Source organism: Schistocerca cancellata, chromosome 1 (assembly GCF_023864275.1).
Source record: "Schistocerca cancellata isolate TAMUIC-IGC-003103 chromosome 1, iqSchCanc2.1, whole genome shotgun sequence".
NCBI lineage: Eukaryota > Metazoa > Arthropoda > Insecta > Orthoptera > Acrididae > Schistocerca > Schistocerca cancellata.
In genome coordinates this window covers 1,133,723,613-1,133,746,183 of record NC_064626.1, presented here as the reverse complement: position 1 = coordinate 1,133,746,183, position 22,571 = coordinate 1,133,723,613, and the positions used below count along the sequence as shown (strand labels likewise).

Below are 22,571 nucleotides of genomic sequence, written 5' to 3'. Positions count from 1 at the left end.
CTCCCTTCCATTTTGATTGGCTGGGTTCCAGTTATTATTACCCTGGTTCCATCTACGTTCCCGTGGCAGAAAATTTTGTCGTCTATTATCGTACCACTGTGGGTTGTTTCCCCTATTGTCACCGTTACCGGCATAGTTATTCCTCATCTGGTTTCTGTTTCCTTACCAATTCTGGCTTCTGTTTCTGTCTATATTCGCGCCTTGGCCTTCCTCATGCGGTTCCCTTTGCTTCTTCATCTCATCCACCTGCTGCTCGTTATAGGCAAACTCCAGTTCCCTAAGAATGCCCTTAAATGCTTCTACGTCATTTTCGCATTTGCCAGCTATCGTCTGCTGATATGTAAGTGGCAACTTCATATAGCATAAGCGTATAATCTCCCCAGGGCTGCACGGTTCGTCCAGATACTGATTCTTTTTCAGCATGTTCTCAAAAAATTTCACGACACTTCGGAATCCTGAGCTCTCGAAGTCGCGTGTCATAAGGATTTCCTGTTTAATTCAGTCTTGGGTCTCCTTTGACCAATATCTGCTCATAAATGCGTCGCGGAACTCTTAGTACGTTCTACAATCTTTAGCAACACTACGCATACTTTCCGCTGATGCACCTTCCAAGTGCGCACACACAAAGTCAAGTTTATACATTAACGGCCACTGTGGTGATTTCGTTAGATCAAACTGTCCAATGAACGTTTTTGGATGTAACGTATTATTATCATCCTTAAAGTGCTGGAACTTGCATACCGACAGAAAGTGTTTATAATAAAACTGCCTAGTTTCATTCCTCTGCGGTGGCGTTTCGATGTTTTCATAAACTACCTCCGTGTGCGCCTCCTGGATATCCAGTGGCTCTCGCAAAAGCGAGGTGGATCGCCTAAGCGGGAAGCAATTGCTTGCGCCAGTTGTTCTGCTACAGAACTCCGCCTCCGGCAAATCACTTATTACGCGCGGTACCTCCATATGTGTGACTCGCGGTTCATAGCTGCCCTGACGTTCTAACGGTCTGGTTTCCGGCATGCGTGCTTCATTATCACATCGGTTCACAGCTCCCGTGACAGATACTGTGTCCCGTTGCCGTACTTCCGAGGTTACCTCTTCCGTGGATACCATTTGAATATCGGTTCCAGTTTGTCCTGTATTTGTAGAAGTTCTGTCGACTGACAATGCCTATACCCTACTCTCGATTTGTCGATTAAATTCGGCAAATTCTGCCATCAGTTGTGCCTCTCTGGCTTCCTCCTTCCTGCTCGACACGGTTTCCTCAAACTTTTTCACTCACGTCTGCAGCTTATTTATAACAGTTTTACCGACCTTGGTCGTGTTCTCTGTGACCTCCTTCGTTTCTCTCGCTATTCTCTTGGCTCTCCGCGCAATTAATTTCGCCTCATTGGCGGTTCTTTTCGCTTTGGCTATCTCCCGCTCTAACTTTTCGCGCAACGCTTTTATTTCATCCTTCACACCGCATGTTTCACGGTTTATTATGGCAAGCTGCACCCGGGTTTCCTTTCTACACTCCTGTATGCTGCTCTGTGTTTCTTCACTGATTCTTTCCAGACTAGCTTGCGTCTCCTTTCTACACGTTTCAATTCTTTCCTGCGTCACTTTCGTACTAGCGTCTATCTTCTGCATCATACGCTCCAAGAATCCAGCGATACCTGAACAACCACCAAGTCTCCTCTTTCCGCATGATAACTACTGTCATGACTTGCAGGTGATCCCCTGCTCATTCTTTCGTCTCCTGTCGAGTAAGGTCTAAACCCTGCTCGGTACGACAGGGTCGGACTATTCCGTTCCGAACCTCCTGTACGTAACCCACTCATGCTTCTCGTAGGCGACGTTTACCCCCGCGGTGACACACTGCCGAACTCGCGCGTGCGTATCACCGGTTCAATGTGCCTGATTGCACCTCTTGGACTCGCCGATGGCCCACCAATTCCTGCATCATGCTCCATGTCGTCCAGTGACGCCATGCGCTCTGTTCGTTCTCGAAAATAGCGGTTTTGTCTTGCGAATTCCGCTGCCGCTATTTCGTGTAAACTGTCGCTGACTCCTCTCATGGCAGCCATTCTGTCAACCCCTGTTGCGCCCTGAACTGTCTCTATTAACCGCGCCTTAGCCCTCGTAATCATCTACGTTTCCTTACCCACTAACGTTATAAACTAACAAAACTTTACACACAAAATACACATTATAATTATTAACTCCCAATATCTCTACAATATTCACAAACAGGTTACCCAACAAATCCCACAAATATTCCAGATCTCTGAGGATCCTATTCCTAACCAATTACTCTCATTATTTCCCTAATCCAAAATATTTATTCAATCTGTGACAAAACACAGAACACGAAACAACACAGTAACTCCAACAACTACAAATTAACGACGCACCCGCAATACATAGAAACACTGAAACCAATACACAACATAAATACACAAACACAAATCTAAAGAATTTACCTCGCACAAATAATTGCCGCCATGATTACTAATCATAAGATTACAGCTATCCACGCATTCTAGGCAGGGTCAGCCACGTGGAAGGGGTTTCTTTCAACAGAATGATGGTTAGGGACCCTAGGCGGGTCAGCCAAATGTTGGGGGGTTTTAACAAGAATGCTTTTACTTGTTCACTTTGCCTACTGGATCGGGTCGTTGGCTCTGGCAGAAGGCCTGTTATGAGACCCAACCTGTTAATTAAAACTTCCCTTTCACTAATTTTGATTAATATTTAATAACTAAATAGTGTTCAGGCCACTGATCACTACTAAACAAACAAGGATAGCATTGAACACATTTATTGAACAACAATCTTCCTAACATCAAACTGAACAATGACGTACATTTATAAGTGACAAAATTAAGCTAATGGCCCTTAAATTGCAAAACTAACTCTTAAGGTTGGATAACGCATCTGTACTTGTTATTTTCTCTCTCCCCTTGTCAGACGGCATATAATCCGTCAGACAAACCTACTGCAATTAACAAATTCTCAATAAGAGCGTGACTGGAAAACTGAGCTCTGGTAATCACAGGCGTGCGCAATATCGCATTAAATGCCGAAACTGAGCATCGCGTTACCAAATGCAGCATCGTGGACAGGTCAGCAAGCTGCTGAATGCGTCTGCGTCGTCGAGGAGCCTCAACTGCAACAAAATGAATTTATTTTCGCGAACAGGCTTCCTGTTCGTAAACTCCTATTCAAAAGCTAATTCTGCTTTCTTTCCCATCGTCTCGCACTCGTTAAGACGGGACTCACCAGCCCAAAGGCGGAATCCAGTAACGTCGCTAATAAAGTGTGGCTCAAGGAAATTGCTCTGCTCCTGTCTGCTTCCTGTGAGACAGCATTCCCAACCGTAATTAGCGGAATCAGCCTGTCTCTAACAGTAAAACATGACAGTACCCCTAACTGAATACTAGTTTCAGTTGCATCTGGCAGACTTATTCAAAGTTATGCACAGCACACTGAAAAGAATTCACTCTCCTACAGCAGAGCCGAAAGCACGATGACCGCTCGCTACAGGAGCTGAGACGCTTCTCCTCGATAACAGCTCCAAAAGCTTCCCTCTGCAAAAATCAGCACCCCCATGCTATTTTTCGAGCTGGCCAATCCCGTGGCTCTAGGCTAGCACAGTTCGCTCCCACTATTATTTCCTGGCTTCTTCCAGCCAATTAAGACATTCTGCGCCTTACTGCGCCTACAATGTTCTGGAACAAACTGAAAATCCGTTCAAAATTGAACCCACCAATCGTGTCTCTCTGTTCACCCTCGCGCGGGAAAAGGTCATTGCACTAGCTTAACCGCGTTTCTTAGAAAGCCCCAGAAAACGTTAAGATTCGTGGGAAGGCTCCCATAGGCGCCAGCTCATCTCGACATAGTGGCGTCGGCATAACGTCCAGCGCCAACGAGGCGCCGTCCCTCGAAGGCCCGGCTCTTTTGTCCGCACAATGGGTGCCTACCTGCTCCGGCGGCGCGTCTCCCCCAGTGGGACGCTTTCGCATGCCGACTCGTAATGGTCGGTTGTAAAATTCCGCACCCCTCTGCCCTGCCTTTGAGCAGTGCCACTCGTCCGCTCCAGCCAAACTCCGTGAAAATATCACCTGAACCCCGACTTCATGCAACATGCGAATTTCTTAAAGTTAATACGCGTCTTATGCCGTCTGATACGCCCTATATTAATTTCAATAGGCTGATTGACTGACAAATAACATAATAACCGATATCAAACTTGTCTTTGCAGCAATTATTATATTACAGTAAGGTGCAAAATACTGCTACTTTACAAGTGTACCCAGTGGTATTCAGACTAGAGATGGGCAAAACTGTTCTTTTCAGAGATTGGATAGAACTGTTAACTCCCTGAAATGAATTAGCTCTTTTTCACGACTCACCACTCATTTACAATAGAAAATAAATGGAAGGCACATTGCCCTTTAAACTTGGTTTATTCCAGTACTATACCTGTATTTTGATCTTATTTGATCCTATTTTGAAGTAACACAGATAATGAGTAATAAATTTGTATTGTTTATTGAAATTTCCACGATATGACAAAGTTTTGGATTATTGATTTATTTTGCACTATCGTGGTTTTTTAGGTGATCGGAAAATGTTGTAACTTGAGATTTACGTTAACAATATATTTGGCTATAATGTATTAAAATTTCATTAACCTCATACAAATACATCACAAGCCATATATTTTTAAAGTGAACGTTTCCTTCCGAAGACGCCTAAAATCGCAAAATCCGTACCAGAATAAGAAAAAAAAAAATATAAATTTGACTGTAAAACGAAAGTGCTGCATATAGCCTTATGTAGAATAAAACAAGGAAAATATTGGTGTATCACATTTTGCGATACGTTTATCGGTTCGCTCGTAATTAAAGCGTAAATTCGAGTGTCCATAATAAAAACCTTATAGTAAGAGGAGTCGTCAGGAACCTAATCTAATCAGTTTAAACAAAGAAAAATAAAATAAAAACAATTGATGTATACATAACATAATAATGTAATATACATAGCGGTATTACTACGAAGAACAATATCCAGTAGAGACGAACTCCGATGCAGAGGCGCTGAGTCGAGCAGGTCGAGCTGTATTACTGCGTGAGCTGAGACCGCAGATACCAGAGTGACACCTGAGTCGCTTTTCTCAACGCTCTGGCTAGAGTCGAGACGGTGGGGCGAGCGTTGAGCGGGCGAGTTCCGAGGGGGGGGGAGCGGTGAACTCACCCGCTCCGAGACAAATCGTCCGTTCCCTTGCGAGCAGGTTGTTACAAGTAGTTCCTATGTTATCCGCTAGGTTGCTCGCATCAACTGCCCAGAGGGCAGGACGTGCGACTGAAACGATCACTGACAGAGTGCGATGCGAAGTTACGCTGCGCCAGACACTGCAGGCGGCAGACGACGCACAGAGACGGCACGGCATATGTGAAACACAAAATCCAATGGGGCACTGCACAATGCAGGCAGCCAAGGTAGAACCAGGGCAGAGGCCGGCGCTGGCTGTGTTGTGTGGCGTGCACTGTGCTCTGACCAGCAGAGGCGCTGCTGATATGCTCCGTCTCTCTCTCTCTCTCTCTCTCTCTCTCTCTCTCTGCCATGGGAAACGTTTGGAGCTACCGTTCTTTTATTCTGAATCACTGATTGTTCACTCCTTTGAAAGATGCAACTCTATGCATTAGTTCAAGAGCGGATCCCCCATCTCTAATTCAGACACCATTGTGTCAGGTGCTAGACCTGTATGACGATGATGCGTGCAGTCTAAGAAACTTATTTCTCCTTAAAACTGCCACAAACTGATACGTCCATCGTGATGCTGTGCACAGGAGTGAGGTTCTTTGTAATACATGGCGCCATCGCTGCCAGCGCACTTTTCACTGCTGTCTAATCAAGGTAAACTGCAAGAGTGGTGACCTTGTTGCCAGTCTGTGGTGTTCCAAAGGTCGTCGCGCTGTCAGTGAGGATATTAGCCATGGGCGCCCTGTTGCTTACTGGAGTGTAGTGGTGGGCAGGAAATCGCGTATCTGTTAGAAATCACATTGATTGAGAAGTCACAGATATCACAATAACAACTTTACAAAATCTAACTGCGATTTCAGTCACAGTTAGCAGTCGCAAGTATCATTTCACATTCAACGCCGTGAGCCGCCTGTTGGCCGAATTCCGTACTGCTTTCTGCGATTTCAGTGACAAGTCGCAACTAAGAGTCGCAAGTAGCAACTAAAAAGCGCAGTTAACAGTGCCATCTGTTGGCCAAAGTTCGTACTGCGCTCATCTCTGCGACACGCTATCGCGTCCAACTAATCCGTGACAAGTCGCAACTAAGAGTCGCAAGTAGCAACTAAAAAGCGCAGTTAGCAGTGCCATCTGTTGAGCAAAGTTCATACTACGCTATTCGCTATCGAGTCAAACTGCAATTTCTGTGACAAATCGCAACTAAGAGTCGCAAGTAGCAACTGAAAAGCGCAGTTAACATTCTTTGGCCGGCCGCGGTGGTCTCGCGGTTCTAGGCGCTCAGTCCGGAACCGCGCAACTGCTACGGTCGCAGGTTCGAATCCTGCCTCGGGCATGGATGTGTGTGATGTCCTTAGGTTAGTTAGGTTTAAGTAGTTCTAAGTTCTAGGGGACTGATGACCACAGCTGTTAAGTCCCATAGTGCTCAGACCCATTTGAACCATTTTAACATTCTTTTCCCAGTGCCATCTGTTGACCGACGTACGTACTTCGTTATGAGAGCCTTGTGCCTCACGAGACCTATGTGCTGTGTGTGCATATGAAGGGCTTATTTCAATAGTGGTACAAGTCCATTTTTGTTCATTTTGAGATACAGAGTCGTAAAGTTAAATGAGTGCTGAAAAATCTGTAGTTGAGATACCAGAAATATTCAAGCATTGGCTTCTTGCTAGAGATGAACCTTTATTTATGTTTGTTTGGAGCATTAATTTCAAAAGCATTATAGACAGAAAAGTGGAGGTAATGGACTTGTACCACTACTGAAATAAGCCCTTCATATTATATGACGACATGCACATTCAGCATCAGTTATGGTTTGTCAAACACAGCTGTGACTCTGAATGTATTGTATTAATAAGAAGGAACATTGCCTTTTTCTCCTGAAAATATCAAGTAAAGTAACAAATGTGTTTGATTCTGCTTCCAATATGACAGTTTTGGTTAATACTCCACATGCCTACAGGACTTTGCAATGTTAACACAGCAGAACTCAGACATCTGTATAAGTGTAGTGAAATGAAAACAGTATTATTGAGTCATATGAATGCCTCACTATCGTTCCGACACAGTTCAAGACTCGGGAGAAAAGTTTTACACCTGGTGTTCTACATGGCAACTTCACACACAAGAACTTTTTGCCGACACTACTACCACCTACATAAGTAAGCTTTTCCTGTGTTACTTTCAAGTAATGCACTTAAGCTATTCCTGATTTAACTGGAAGATCTGTACTTCCCACTTTCATATCAACAGCCTCAAAATGCATTTTGTAGACTTCGGGATATGTTACAGGTCAGTGTCACACCAAGATTGTGGAGAAAGGGGGGGGGGGCGGCATGTGACTCTCCAACAAGTGTTTACTAATAAATAAGTGGCGGAAAATTACGGGTATAGGACGGCTTAACATGTGGAAAATGAGATTTTCATTATTGACTCGCTGTATTTAACATTTATTATTCCTTTAAAATCGCACAACATCTTCAATAAAACACAGTCTAATCACTCATCTGCACACTTATTTCACAATTATGTCACTTTTAAACTGCAAATCCTCTAAGAGCTGTCTTGAATCTTCGCCAGTCTCTCTCAACAGCCTTGATGTGGATAGATACGTACTGCAACCAGGAATCAAAGTCAGAACTGTGTCTGCAAAATCACAAGGATTATTAAACAATTTTTGCTGTCACTAATTACATGCAATATAATTGACAGAGTAGATTGCTAATATTTGCTGTAATGAAAGCCACTCAATGGGGTATGTTTCACATTTGCAAGAACGATCTCACTGAAGTAATTAACTCCATCTAAACACTTAGAAACTAACCTCTCGTCTGACGAAAACGGTCTAAAGAGCAATGGCAATTTCTGCAGATCTGTTGACAATGATATTTTGAGTTATCACTTTACTGAGTGACTGAAATGTAGTTCGGGTACCTGTGAACATAACAATATGTTAGAATTCATTTTCTAAACACAAACTATTACGGTACTGTATGGCTACTTACATATTAATTACACTATTAATATTTTCACAGTTTTTTTCTTTAATACATAATTAAATCCAACGGAAGAACAAACGTAAAACATACTTACTAATGACAGGTTTGTTGAGATGCAGTTTTCTGTGTGGACGGTGGTAAGTCGCAGAAATCGCAGGAGTCACAGAAATCGCAGAAGTAGCAGGAGTCACAGAAATCGCAGAAGTCGCAGAAATCGCGGAAGTAGCAGAAATCGCAGAAATAGCAGTGGCGGAGGGATACACGACCTAGGTTCCTTAACTGCGACTCTTAACTGCGACAAATCACAGTTAAGAATAACAGATACTGAAAAGTAGCATTCACAGAAATCTCTGATACCGGAAAATCGCAGATTAGCCCATCACTACTGGAGTGGGTGTAGCTGATGGCTGGGTTTTTGGCCCTGGCCTGGTGACTGACAAGGCGTGCAAGTGGGAAGGTGCTACGTCGCGCCAGCAATTGGGTCTGTAGAAGGCAGATAATTGCGCGTCCTCTCAGAGCGTACCTTAGGGACTGGGTGAAGAAGGGTGCTCAGATGTCTGAATAAGCTCCCGCTGGACAAGGCTGGCATCAACCTTTCATCATCCATGCAGTCTCCCCAGGAACCTGGTTTTATTGTACCGCCAGGTGACTGACTTCAGATCTTCAGCATGGTTGTGGCTGGGGAGGTGTAGCTGGGCGAGGACATAATCAGGTGCACTCCCTGAGGTTATGGATGAATGAGTTTCTTACCCAATAAACCCTCCCCCCCCCCTTCTTTGAGGGACAAATGTAAGCGACCAGGGCCATCGTTTGAGATGTTGGGCAACATTACTCAATTTGGGAGTCACTAGTAATGAAATGCCATTGCTCAATGGCCGCATTGTCACCTCGTCAACTGGGCGGCGATTACCCTTAAAACTGTTTCTTATCTACTCAATCACCTTATTGCTAGGATAAAATGTGGTCTCGACAGAAATATCAGTGCAGTAGAGGCTCATGTCGTAGACCTCGGCGGTTACTCATCACATGCAGTGGAAACTTGTGTAGTTTGGTTGGTAAACACCATACGAGCAAGTGGTAAACGCAGGATTTAATGCCTGTATAATATATATTATGAATTCTTCAGGTACAGAATTTGTCTCTGACAAGGGAGGCATGGGATAACTCCTGCGGTAGTTGTCTGAGATATTGGTATACATGTGGTATACTACACTCATATCCAGGAAAAACAGAACACATTGAACAACTCTAGATAGGACTTTCATATTCGCAGGTCATGTACGTCAGTACATCCACAGAAATGATTATCATTTCAGTCACCTCGGTCAGCATGTGTCCTGTTGCCTAGTAGGGTCAGCGTCCGCCATGGGCCCTGATAACTTGTTCCATGTATCATGGCACCGACGCCTATAAGGTGCGTATAGCATCCAATGCTGTAGCCATCCATGCTGTATTCACCAAGTTTCAAAGTTGATCTGTGGTGGTTCGCATTTGGGTCACAGCACTGCACCTGTCATTTCACCATATTCTACACATTTTCCACTGGTGTCAATTGTGGTGAGCTGACGGTCCAGGGCAGAAGGCTGACATCCTGTGACACCAGGAAGGCACATGTTCGTGCAGCAGCATGTTGTAATACATTGTGTTACTGAAAACTGACGTCTGGATTGTTGTGCAGAAAAGGTATGGCTATCGGTTGAAGGATGTCTTTCAAGTACGTCACACTGGTCATGGTGCCCTCGACATGCAGTGCCTGTGATTTGTGGTTGTACCAAAAGCACCGCACACCGTAAGATCTTGATTTGGCACTGTATGTCTTGGGAGGAATGCAGTCACTGTGATACCTCTCCCCCTTTCTGCGGCAAACCAAAATGCGGTCATCATTTTCAAATAACCAGAACCTGTATTCGTCCAAAAAACCTATTTGATGCCATTTCTGTCTTCAGTGACGTCATTCCATACACCATTGTCGTCTAGCATGTTTCTGCACATCCGTCAAAGGTAGGCGGAGAAATGAACGAATCGCACGTAACCCAGGCAGTAATAAACGGCGACGGACTGTCCACCTGATAGTGTACGATGTGTTCCAGTGTTGCACCAGAGCCGAGGAGGACGCAGATCTGTCCTACAATGCCATTAGCATGAGGTGTCGATCATCTCAGGGGTTGGTGTGGGTGGTATGACCTGACCCATCTCAACGTGTTCTACAGCCTTCCGTGAATCATTCTGCACACACCCGTTGCACTGCCGAAACACTTCGTCTCACACGAGCAGCAACTTCCCAGATGGATGTACCACATTCTCTCACGCCAATAATGCACCCTCTTTCAAATTCACTGATTTGACGGTACGGTTAGCGCATTCCTCTGCAGAGCATCCTGCACGTCTGTTCAAGATACATTGATCCATTACCTTCGTTTAATGGCGGAAACGAAAGCCGTAGGTACACTTTACCGATAGGTCCCGGTCGAGACCCACATTTTCATTTGTCCCAATCGATGTACGAGGGCTGTTCAGAAAGTAAGCTCCGATTGATCGCGAAATGGGAACCACAGTGAAAATTAGAAATGTTTTATTTTTAACAGTTAGCTACACCATCCAGCTACTTCTCTACGTAGTTGCCGTTCTGACTAAGACATTTGTCATAGCGTTGTACCAACTTTCCAATACCCTCATCATAAAAGACAGCCGCCAGTGCTTTCCGCCAATTCTCTACGCTGGCCTACAGCTCGTTTTCTGTGCCAAAATGTTGTATTCATAGCCAGCGGTTCATGTGAGCAGAAATGAAACGCAGGGGGAGTCAATTACGGGCTGTATTGTGGGTAGTCAAACATTTCCAATTGAAAACGATGCAGGAGCATCTTCATTGCCCCTTCAGAATGCGGCTGAGAATATTGCCTTGTAGGAGAAACTGCACGACAGTTATGTAATGTTGGCTGTATAGCTTCAGGCGAAATTTCTCACCAGGTCCTCGTACTTGGCGGGAGACACTATTCTCTAGACAACTTTACGCGATCACTGTGAGCTCAGAAATGAGAGGAGTGACGTGATGCTATCTAGGGTCATACTAGAGACACTGCCCAACACATCTGTGTAAAAGCTTTATCGGATTATCATAGTCGTTTCCATTTCGCGATCAATCGGAGCTTACTTTCTGAACAGCCCTCGTATATCAGCAACACCTGTCGGCAGCTGAGGGTTTCAATTAATTATCATTCATTCTAGAGAAGCTGCACGGTCATCAGTGGTCTCTGTTCTTTCGAGAACAGTTGCTATCCTCATATATATACTTAAAGGCTACCCAGCCATTGACCTTCTCCACCTACTTTTGACGAATGTGCAGAAACATGCGCACAGGTTACCCGAACTCTTACGGGAATCATCACGTTAGGGTGCGCGAGTAATGAGTGGATGGGCAAATACATATTAGGTACATTACGTATGTAGACTGTGGACAGTTGGGAATGTGGGTCTCACAGGGAGAGTGCAAAGGATAAGTCCCTGCAGTCGCGCTATTAATCTGTCCCCTCGGTGGCTCAGATGGATAGAGCATCTGCAATGTAAACAGGAGACCCCAGTTTCGAGTCCCGGTCGGGCCACACATTTTCAGCTGTCACCATCGAGGTATATCTACAACACCTGTCGGCAGCTGAGGGTTTCAATTAATTATCATTTATTACCGGTAGGTGGCGATGCGCCGCGATGTCGATGTTGACCCTGAACCCACGGGCCGGCATTGTTCAAATGCTAGTCATTTCTGCAGAGCGTACTAATGTACATGTCTTGTGAATATGTAAGTCCTGTCCATAGGCGTTCAAGGTGTTCCGTTTTTTTCTGAACGTGTGCGTAGTGTCTGCGTTTCCTCTGAGAGATACAATGAGCACCTTTGCAGTCTACATGGTAGTTACCATAATACTGCCTGAAACTGCCCGATTACTGGTTTACGGGTAACGAGCATTCTCAGTCACTATGAGATGTGCAGTGGAGCATCTGAATCAAAATGCGCTTGGCGACTACTTGTCAAATGTAGAGGGACTAAACACTGACATGAGAAGAAATTGATCCAAGTCATGTCCGTTGTTGTGACTTGGCAAGACAGCCAAGCCACTATTAGGAAGCCGAAAGGCACGCGTTTAAGCTCACGCAGGCTGGCGTGAGGTCTGGAACAATTAAAGGAATTTATAGTAGCAAAGAACGTAAGTAACTACTGGAATACTTAACTTTAATCCATAATTGTTGAACATCGGTCTGATGGTACATGCATCACAAGATAAATAGCAAATGATAATGGCGCCTTGCTAGGTCGTAGCAAATGACGAAGCTGAAGGCTATGCTAACTATCGTCTCGGCAAATGAGAGCGTAATTTGTCAGTGAACCATCTCTAGCAAAGTCGGCTGTACGACTGGGGCGAGTGCTAGGAAGACGCTCTAGACCTGCCGTGTGGCAGCGCTCGGTCTGCAATCACTGACAGTGGCGACACGCGGGTCCGACGTATACTAACGGACCGCGCCCGATTTAAAGGCTACCACCTAGCAAGTGTGGTGTCTGGCGGTGACACCACCTCCGTCAAGGGCTTCGCGTCATGGCTAGAACCTGTGGTTAAGTAAGGCATAGCTGGGTAAAACTAGTGAGCCTGAGGGTACCTGCGCTCGACAGTGAGTAGGCCTGACCAAATGATCAGCCTTCGACAGGCTACAGATTCAATCACGTTGGCCACTGTACAGACACCGAAGCTGAGTGATCACCTACATGACGCCCCGTCCACATCGGCACCCACTGGTGTTGTTCTAATAATCTCTGCATGGCAACACGCACTCATCGATTCACGGTCTGAACCCCAAGCGATGGGATTAGTTTTTCTGGGCCCTGACCTATCGGTCGTGGTGTTACTAGATAAGTGGAGTCCTTTTATACTGATAGTATCAGAAGCAACAAATACCGGCAATCTACTGTATGACAGTCAGCTAACACATAGCTGACTTTTTGATGATGCAGAGGCCATTTCCTAAGGGGATGCAATTGAATGTCTGAAAGGATACTTGTCTTACTTGCAAAACAAAGTACGAGAACCTGAAGTGTCTGTACGTCCTGCAGGGCCAAGTGTACAAGATGTCTATCTTCACGGGCGCTTGTTGCGTGGCGTCGCTGGGATCCTGCATGAAGCTGAGCATGGTCCTTCTGAATCCATCAAGTCTATCTTTGCATGACAGTCGTAGGATCCCAACAATGCGAGAAGCAAGATCGCAGAACGATAAACCGACTGTACGACAATTCCGACACGAGCCATGTTTTCGCAAGCCAACATGCAAATGGAGTTAGAAACCTGCCATGTAATCTTGACTTATTGATAGGGTGTAGATGATGTTATTCCTACCTACTTCACGCAGTTGCGCTGAGTCGTTATCATTTGCACATCCAAGCATACAGTATGCTTCCTGTACATTTTAAATATGTTGTGCGCCTTCTCCATGATGCTGCAGTTGTAGTGCCCAGTGGGTACACGCAAATCAGTGGTTGGGACAATTGAACTGGAAGGATAGTGTAAATAGGGTAACGCGATGTTTTTTATTCGATTCTTCATTTTTGGGACGGATTTTAGAATCAGATAAAGGAATGGATGCTATAGACCGCCATAAGCAGTTTTTGCCATTTTCTGAAGTTTCTTTTGTTGTCGGACACGAGGTTGTCTTTTGCATAACTTTTGTAAATATTTCTTATTATAATTATTTAAGTGCTCTACAATATATCTAAGGTCTTTGGAATATAATATTAATTCTTGAGATACAGAATTTTATTGTGAGTAAAATGATATATATATTTAGAATTAATAATTTAAGCTACTGACAGTTAAAGCATTCTTTGTCGATCACCTTGCACCTTGCACCTTGAAACAGATGGCCTTATACCATTGAATATGCAGTACTTCCAAATGATCCGAATGTTTTTAATATCTTAAATTTCCAACGGAATATTTTTTCAAAGCCATGTTTTACCTCGCAACATATTTTCACATTTGGAAAAACCTTAATTTTCCGAAGCAATTTTTGTAATTTCAGAAAAAGACTGGAGCGCATACAAAGTGAACGCTTTCTTTTGAAATGGAATAAGAAAATGTAACAAACTTCTGTTCTAGGATTGGCTAGAAGCAAATGTATGAAATGCGATCCAAGGCAGAGCACTCTCCCCTATGTATTAAATTTTATGTGAGATGTTATAAATTTGCTGTAAACAAAAATGTGAAATAAAGTTAAAAGAATTGACACCATGAAACGTAGAGGTAGATGACACAAGTAAAACAATAAAAATAACAAGTGAATTATTTAAAAATATCAACAGGTGATTCAAGATAATGCTCAATAAATATAGTGTTCCAATCTCAAATAGAAGAGTTTTGCAATTTTCCAATATCCCTGAAACGTTGTATTATCTGACCGACAAGGAAGTCAGCACTAATGTAAACGTAGAACTATACTTCGAGAAGTTACATCTCAGAGAAATCACTTATTACTGTCCTTAATAGCCGTCACTTATATCTTTAATAAAGTCACATTTATGTTTTCTGAATTGGAAAATAGTATTTAGCGTGTGTTCCAGCTTCCTGGCTCCCAGCCGCGGCTTTAGTAGCCCTCAGCTTCATCCCCTTGGAGGACCCAACGGCAGCTGTGATCTTGCTGACTGTCGCCATCGGTTTCAATGGCCTCACCATCATGGGTATGATGATGAACCTTATTGACATCGCACCGAACTTCTCTGGCCTGATGATGGGTGTTACTGATTGTATCGGGACACTGACGTCCATCGCTGCACCACTTTATGTGGGGGCTATAGTCAAGGAGAACGTAAGTACAAAGGGCGTCACAGAGTAAAATTCAATTTCGGCTCCATTTCGGAATCAGTTTCGCAGTTCAAATATTTTTAACCCTATAATCGACAATATAGTTCACGAGCAACACAGCTTTCCATCAGTTATTGTAGTTGCGCTAAGAGTCCCAACGTATTTAAAATGACATTGTACTATCAGTTATCCATTACCTTTGCACTGTTGGCAGCTGCTCTCTTCTTAGTAGTACGGCATATCGTCAAAAGATGGCAATTATACGGCAGGTTGCACGAGAACTGAGACCTGCGGGATGCCACATGCATTTTTTCTGGTTTTATCGCGAGCGAGCGATAACTTTCATGCTATCTTTGTCAGTTAACTTTTATAGAACATACATAGGTACTTTTACTGTGATTTCTATGTAGGTAAAGTAATATTTTACGTAATGGTAGCATTTAACCGCAAACAGGCAATATCATACATATTTTTAAAACAAATAAGAAGGAAACTTGAAACTTCCTGGCAGATTAAAACTGTGTGCCCGACCGAGACTCGAATTCGGGACCTTTGCCTTTCGCGGGCAAGTGCTCCACCAACTGAGCTACCCAAGCACGACTCACGCCCCGTCCTCACAGCTTTACTTCTGCCAGTATCTCGTCTCCTACCTTCCAAACTTTACAAAAGCTCTCCTGCGAACCTCGAAGGTAGGAGACGAGTTACTGGCAGAAGTAAAGCTGAGAGGACGGGGCGTGAGTCGTGCTTGGGTAGCTCAGTTGGTAGAGCACTTGCCCGCGAAAGGCAAAGGTCCCGAGTTCGAGTCTCGGTCGGGCGCACAGTTTTAATCTGCCAGGAAGTTTCATATCAGCGCACACTCCGCTGCAGAGTGAAAATCTCATTCTGGGAGCATCCCCCAGGCTGTGGCTAAGCCATGTCTCCGCAGCATTCTTTATTTCAGGAGTGCTAGTTCTGCAAGGTTCGCAGGAGAGGTTCTGTAAAGTTTGGAAGGTAGGAGACGAGATACTGGAAGAAGTAAATCTGTGAGGACCGGGCGTGAGTCGTGCTTCGGTAGGTCAGATGGTAGAGCACTTGCCCACGAAAGGCAAAGGTCCCGAGTTCGAGTCTCTGTCGGGCACACAGTTTTAATCTGCCAGGAAGTTTCATATCAGTGCAAACTCCGCTGCAGATAATCGCCAGGAAGTTTCATATCAGTGCAAACTCCGCTGCAGAGTGAAAATCTCATTCTGGAAATAAGGAGGAACTTATACGTGGTCTTAAAAGGTGTCACATATTCCAACATCTACGTAGATGCTCTGCAAGCCACCATATGATGCGTGGCAGAGGGTACCCTGTATCACTACTTGTCATTTCCCTTCCTGCATTACTCGCAAACAGCGAGAGAAAAAGGACTATCTATATGCCTCCGTATGAGACCTTATTTCTCCTATCTTATCTTCGTGGTCCTTATGCGCAATGTGTGTTGGCAGCAGTAGAATTGTTCGGCTGTCAACTTCAAATGCTGGTTCTCTAAATTTTCTCAATTGTGTTTCTCGAAAAGAACGTCGCCTTCCATCGAGGTATTCCCATTTGAGTTCCCGAACATCTTGGTAACACTTATGTTTTGTACGAACCTACCGGTAATAAATCTAGCAGCTCGCCTCTGAAGTGCTTCGACGTCTTCCTTCAATGCGGCGTGGTACGGGTCCCCAATACTCGAGCAATATTGAAGAGCAGGTCGCACCAGCGTCCTATATGCGGTCTCCTTTATCGGTGAACCACTGTTTCCTAAAAATCTCCCAATAAACCACAATTGACCATTCGCCTTCCCTTCCACAGTTCTCACATGCTCGTTCCATCTCAAAGCGTTTTGCAACGTTGTGTCCAGATATTTAAACGACTTGACTGTGTCAAACCGGACACTAGTTATACCGTATTCGATAATTAAAGATTTGATCTTCCTACTGAACCGCATTAACTTAAAATTTTCCACCTTTAGGTCTAGCTACCGTTCATCACACCAACTGATCTTATAGTTTACCAGGAGTGGTCTCCTATTTCTGTTTATACCATCCAACTCTGACACACGCTCCCAACCCAGCCATTGTATTACAATCTGTCGATAAAATACATGTACAATCGCTGTTATTCTGTTGTAAACACAACTCAGTTATGCTATTTCACCTGCTGGTTTGATACGCAGGAGCCCCACGCCCTCTCTCTCACATCCCGAAGGTGTTCTGTAGGATTCAGACCAGTTCGTTACAGGAATGTTATTGTCTTGTAAAGACTCTGCCACAGGCCGTGTATTACGCATAGGTGCTCGATCATGTTGAAAGATGCAATCGCCATCCCCGAAATGCTCTTCAACAGTGGGAAGCAAGAAGGTGCTTAAAACATCGATGTGGGCCTGTGCTGTAATAGTGACACCTAAAACGACAAGGGGTGCTAGCCCCCTCCATGAAAAATACGACCACACCGTAACACCACCGCCTCTGAATTTTACTGTTGGCACTACACACGCTGGCAGATGATGTTCACCGCGCATTCGCCATACCTACACCTTTCCATCGGATCGCCACGTTGTGAACCGTGATTCATCACTCCACGTAACGTTTTCCACTGTTCAATTGTGCAATGTTTACGCTCCTTACACCAAGCGAGGCGTCGTTTGGCATTTACCAGCGTGATGTGTGGCTTATGAGCAGCCGCTCGACCATTAAATACAGTTTTCTCACTTCCCGCCTAACTGTCGTTGTACTTGCAGTACTGTGTGGTGGTTTGAATAGATGTCTACCTATTACACATTACGACGCTCTTCAATTGTCGGCGGTCTCTGTCAGTCAACAGACGAGGCCTGTACGCTTTTGTGCTGTACATGTCCTTTTACGTTTACACTTCACTTTCGCATCGGAAACAATGGACCTTGGGATGTATAAGAGTGTGGAAATTTCGCATATGACACAAGTGACACGCAGTCACCTGACCACGTTCGAAGTCCGTGAGTTCTGCGGAGCGCCCCATTCTGCTCCCTCACGATGTCTAATGACTGCTGAGGTCGCTGATATGGTGTGCCTGCAGTAGGTGGGAGCACAATGCACCTAATACGAAAAACGTAAGTTTTTGGGGCTGTCCTAATACTTTTAATCAGACAGCGTAGATGCAACTGCTGGTGTTGGCGATGCGTTTGCAGGCGTCTCCCAGTCGGCGCGTCCATGGCTCTCTGACAGTCGGCAAATGGCGTGCACTTCGCAACTGCGAGTTGGTGCAATCGGAAGGTTTTCTTCGCTGGATGTGTTTAGTGGAAACATTGTGATGGGGGAAGGTTCTTGTGTTCTCAAATGTTGGTGCATATAAGACCTCAGACATATTTAGCTCTATGATCTACTCGTGGCAGATATTTAATTACTTGGTTTGTAAAATGTTTGTGTGTGATTCTCAAACATTGAAGATATGTTTTATTGTGAAGAAGAATCATCGTAAGGTGGTGAGTGTTTTAAACAGTCTGTTTGACTCTTGTAAACTGTTAAATAATTTATGTGACAGATTAGTGCCAATGGACTATTTCCCACCATTTTTGGTCTCACACTTGTGTCAGCTCTATCGTCCTCCCTAGATATAGTCAATATGAACACAGTATTCTGAGGACAGATGAAAACCTCTGGTCTGCTTGTTTAGACACTATGTTCACACCAGCAGGAAGTAACCACTTGAGAGCGACAGAGGCCAGTAGTGAGTATGGACTTTCTTGATCAAAGGACTGTAGCTGCCTGGTGTTTGGTTCAGATGCCACGAGAACAAATGTAGGTCCCTCGTCACCTTGGTCTACAGACTTGAGATTCAGGTGTTACAACAGGAAGTAGCCAAGTGAGAGAAAGCAGAAGTAAGTTTACTGGGTATTTCATATCAAAGGACACCAACTTCTGCTCCACAGCCAGTGGTATTTAGTACCGAAAACGGCATTTAATATACCACACTTCATCCCATTCCTTGGTGCTTACAATTATTAGATGATTAGAAGTGGGGCCAAGGGGTGCAGATGAGAGCTTTGCCCAGGAGGGGGAGCCATGTCTTCCATAAACCGATTACACTAAGAATATGCAAATTGAACTGAACAATATATTATTGACACTAATTTGATTTCGTGTTTGGCTTTTTTCCTGCCGAAGTGCAGATGGGAGTGAGGAGAGGGAAAGTGAGGGTGGAGAGAGGGGATGAGGGGGTGGGGGATTTCCTCATGAGAGGGAAAAGTGGCTCACAACTGAACTGAATAGGGGTGAGAAAAAAATGTCCCTTTTCCTAGAAGGATAGGGGAGTAGGAGGATGAGAGGGAGAGATGGTGGTTTTTTCAGAAGAATGGATTATCAGAGGTCATAAGTAATTATAATAACAGTAGGTTTCTGTATGGAGTCGTAAATCAATTTGCACAACAATAGGTTAAGGGGAGGGAGTAATTAATGTCCAATTTAATTAATTAGCATATCAATTTGATTTCAAAAGTGCTCCAAAACTCTCTATATCCCACTACTTGCGTATGTACTACAACTATGTCTCTGGATAAATTAGTGGGAAGCCAATTTTATTTATTATGGCTATGACTTCAGAGCGGTTAGTTAAGGTATAGTATGTAAACTAGTGACTAGAGATATTTATCATCAACTTGTGAGATGTTGTCTTCCATTAACTTTGAGCTTTTCTTAATTCTATCAAACAGACCATTCAAGAGTGGAGAATTGTGTTCCTCACGGCAGCAGGAATGTTGTTTGTGGGCAATCTGATTTTCGTTATTTTCGCTAAAGGCGAAGTTCAACCTTGGAACGACCCTAACTATTCGAGAGGAGAGAAAACAGGTGAGTACCTTGAACAGTTTCTAGTACTAGTAGTCCTATTTGAAGCTCTCTCAGATTTGTAAATGTATTCTCCGTACAGAGTCAATATCTATCATCAGCTGCCGAATCATGATGTTTAGTGAAATTTATCTGTATAGCGGGTTTTACGAGGACGTGTTTACGTGCGCCAAGTACATTTAACTTGCGCTAATGAAAGTTCACAAGGGCACGAAAATTTACATTCCAATCACGTACGGTTTAGCTTTTCAACATAGCGCTAACTGGATTAATACGTGAAAATGTTCGAGTCGTCTCTTTAATTGCAGTTCAGAGAGTTACAGAACGCTTGAATAGCGAAATGAGAAGACGCAGTTGTTTGGTTCGTAAGTGGGCCGCGAAGGGAAATGAGTTCAGAGCAACTAGAATTCTAAATAGAGAGCTGGAAAACGAAGACGAAGTATCCTTCGAAAACCATTTTCGATGAACAGATTTAGTTCTAAACATTTACTGAGACTCGTAATTACTCCTATACAGAGGAAAGATTCTCTAATGTGGAATGTTTACTAAACAGTTTTTTTGCTGCTACAATGCTCATCAAAAACGACTAGCAAGAGAAAAGCACGGCGTTGTTGGCTTATAAACTGCGCTTGCTGAGGAACCACTCTACTGAATTCTTAACCTTGTTGTTCTCTCTCACGTATGCATTTCGAAAACTTCGTATTTTAACTTTTACTCAATTTTCATTAATATGTGATAATTTTCCCTAATTCCGCTTACAGTATCTCTTAAGGCTACCTTTACTTTCTCATTCTTCAGTCTTAATATTTCTTCTTCTGAATGTAAACTAGCTTTGCGTGAAAATGTAATCACATGTCAGTTCTAGTATATCATATTTGTCCAATGAATATCCGTTTATCATCTGCATTTCTTCTTGGTGTAGCAATTTTAATGGCCAGTAGTGTATCTAAAAAGACAGGTCTCCATTTTTCTCCACTTCCCTGTTCAAGCAATTGATTGGATGGAGCATTTTTGAGTGCTGAGAGTTCTGCGTTTAAATTTGTGTTGTCGGGAAATACATGACAAGCATTTTTAAACTCATGGAGCATGTTGTTATCTCGCAACTAACGAATGAAATTTATTTTTTCTTTTCCAGAAACTAAAGAAAAGGTTGCTGTGTAAGCCAGTTTCAATGACGCCTGTAGTCGCATAGAGAGAGATACAGATCACCTCGTCACATGTGTAGCAACACAAGTTTCTTCACAATAAAACCTTGTACATAAAGAAGAAATCGAAAAGCAAAACTCTGCAAAACATACACCATTTCCGCAATAACGTACCAACATCGGCTGGAGGAAACATATTTTATTTTATTCGATTCGAAATGTATACATGATAGCTAAAAATGTACTATCCACATCATAACATACATGAACTAATACTCCTACAACAGAAGGTTGACAGTTATGATACAAGATAAGTGGCTGTGAAACTATAACTTAATCTAACTTAACATGAAGTATTATCAGACATTCATGTGAATTATCTAAAGAATTTTGATGAATAAGGATGTGATTCCATCGAGACCAAGAGATCTGAGGCATTCATAATTATATCTGTGTAAGTGTGAGACGAGGGTATTATTTTCGTATGGCTTGTTTTTGCTTCTGTTTTGAGAAGCTTCTCTCCAGAAGCTGTAATAAGAGTCTGTAGCCTATTAGACCCATGTAAGTTTTTTGTGATATAAAAAATTAATAAATTTCTCTTCAACAGAAATACCTTTATATTTAATGCCTCTGTCATATACAATATTTTTCCGCAAAGGTTCCGCATTGATATTAAATAGAAACGTTTGCGTATGACCATAGACACTTCAATATTTTTGATTCTACATAGAAAAATGCCTTATAATTCCATATTCGCAATGCGCATCACTAGCTGTCGCTTTCATTCAGATATGGATTCCATGTTTCATTCATTCATTGTATGCCGTAGATCGCATCATGAAGGAGAGTAGTTAGGAATGCGGAAAGACAGTGCATGGACCGAGAAACTCTAAATCCAATTTTGTGGATTGTACTGAATATTAACTATCATTAAACACCTCTGTTTTGGATATGCTTACATGGACTGTACGACACAGATTGTAAACTCAACACAAAATGAGTTAGACTGAAAGAAACAGCGTACTACTTTCCAGTTAGGCTAAGAACTCGCTGTTTTAATATTTACTTAATATTTGCACTGATAATAACAGTTACTTACAGTCCTTACGAACGGTGATCTATCTGCAATGAACAATAATATTTGCGGCTCAAGTTCTGGGACGTAACTGAATCAACAGCTTCACTAACGATCTGTCAGTCTCATGCTTTTCATGATAAATTTAACCTTGATTATGATTTTACTGTCGCTTTTCTAGTAGTTTCTTGATGCAGTGGAGCTGCTATGCAGTGACACTAATTGTACCGTGTGAATGTAAGAGAGCTGTCACCTGTGCCAACTAGCTACTAAGTCACGTAACCACTCTTAATAAACTCTCCTGTAATTTGCTTCCCTCATAAAACAATTACAATGTCGGGTATACAGATTTCTTTCGACTACATTTATGTAGCAAAGCTGGGGACAGAAGCTGTCAGAATGTTCTCACAGAAGTAAGTGTCAGATTGACAGATTACAGATCATTCTTACTT

General features: G+C 43.3%; 1 protein-coding gene across 2 annotated transcripts in view; it reads left to right on the top strand.

Moving 5' to 3' along the window:
* Positions 1-22,571, top strand: part of LOC126163105 (putative inorganic phosphate cotransporter) — a 328,093-nt gene that overhangs the window by 53,138 nt on the left and 252,384 nt on the right. Inside the window, exons 8-10 of one of the 2 annotated variants that reach the window (XM_049920029.1) lie at positions 14,833-15,077; positions 19,767-19,902; positions 21,035-21,595. In XM_049920029.1, the coding sequence (XP_049775986.1) occupies positions 14,833-15,077; positions 19,767-19,902; positions 21,035-21,060 (407 nt within the window). In that variant the 3' untranslated portion in view covers positions 21,061-21,595. Of the gene's footprint in view, positions 1-14,832; positions 15,078-19,766; positions 19,903-21,034; positions 21,596-22,571 lie in introns of those variants that run through there. The other variant, XM_049920037.1, reaches the window with a different exon arrangement.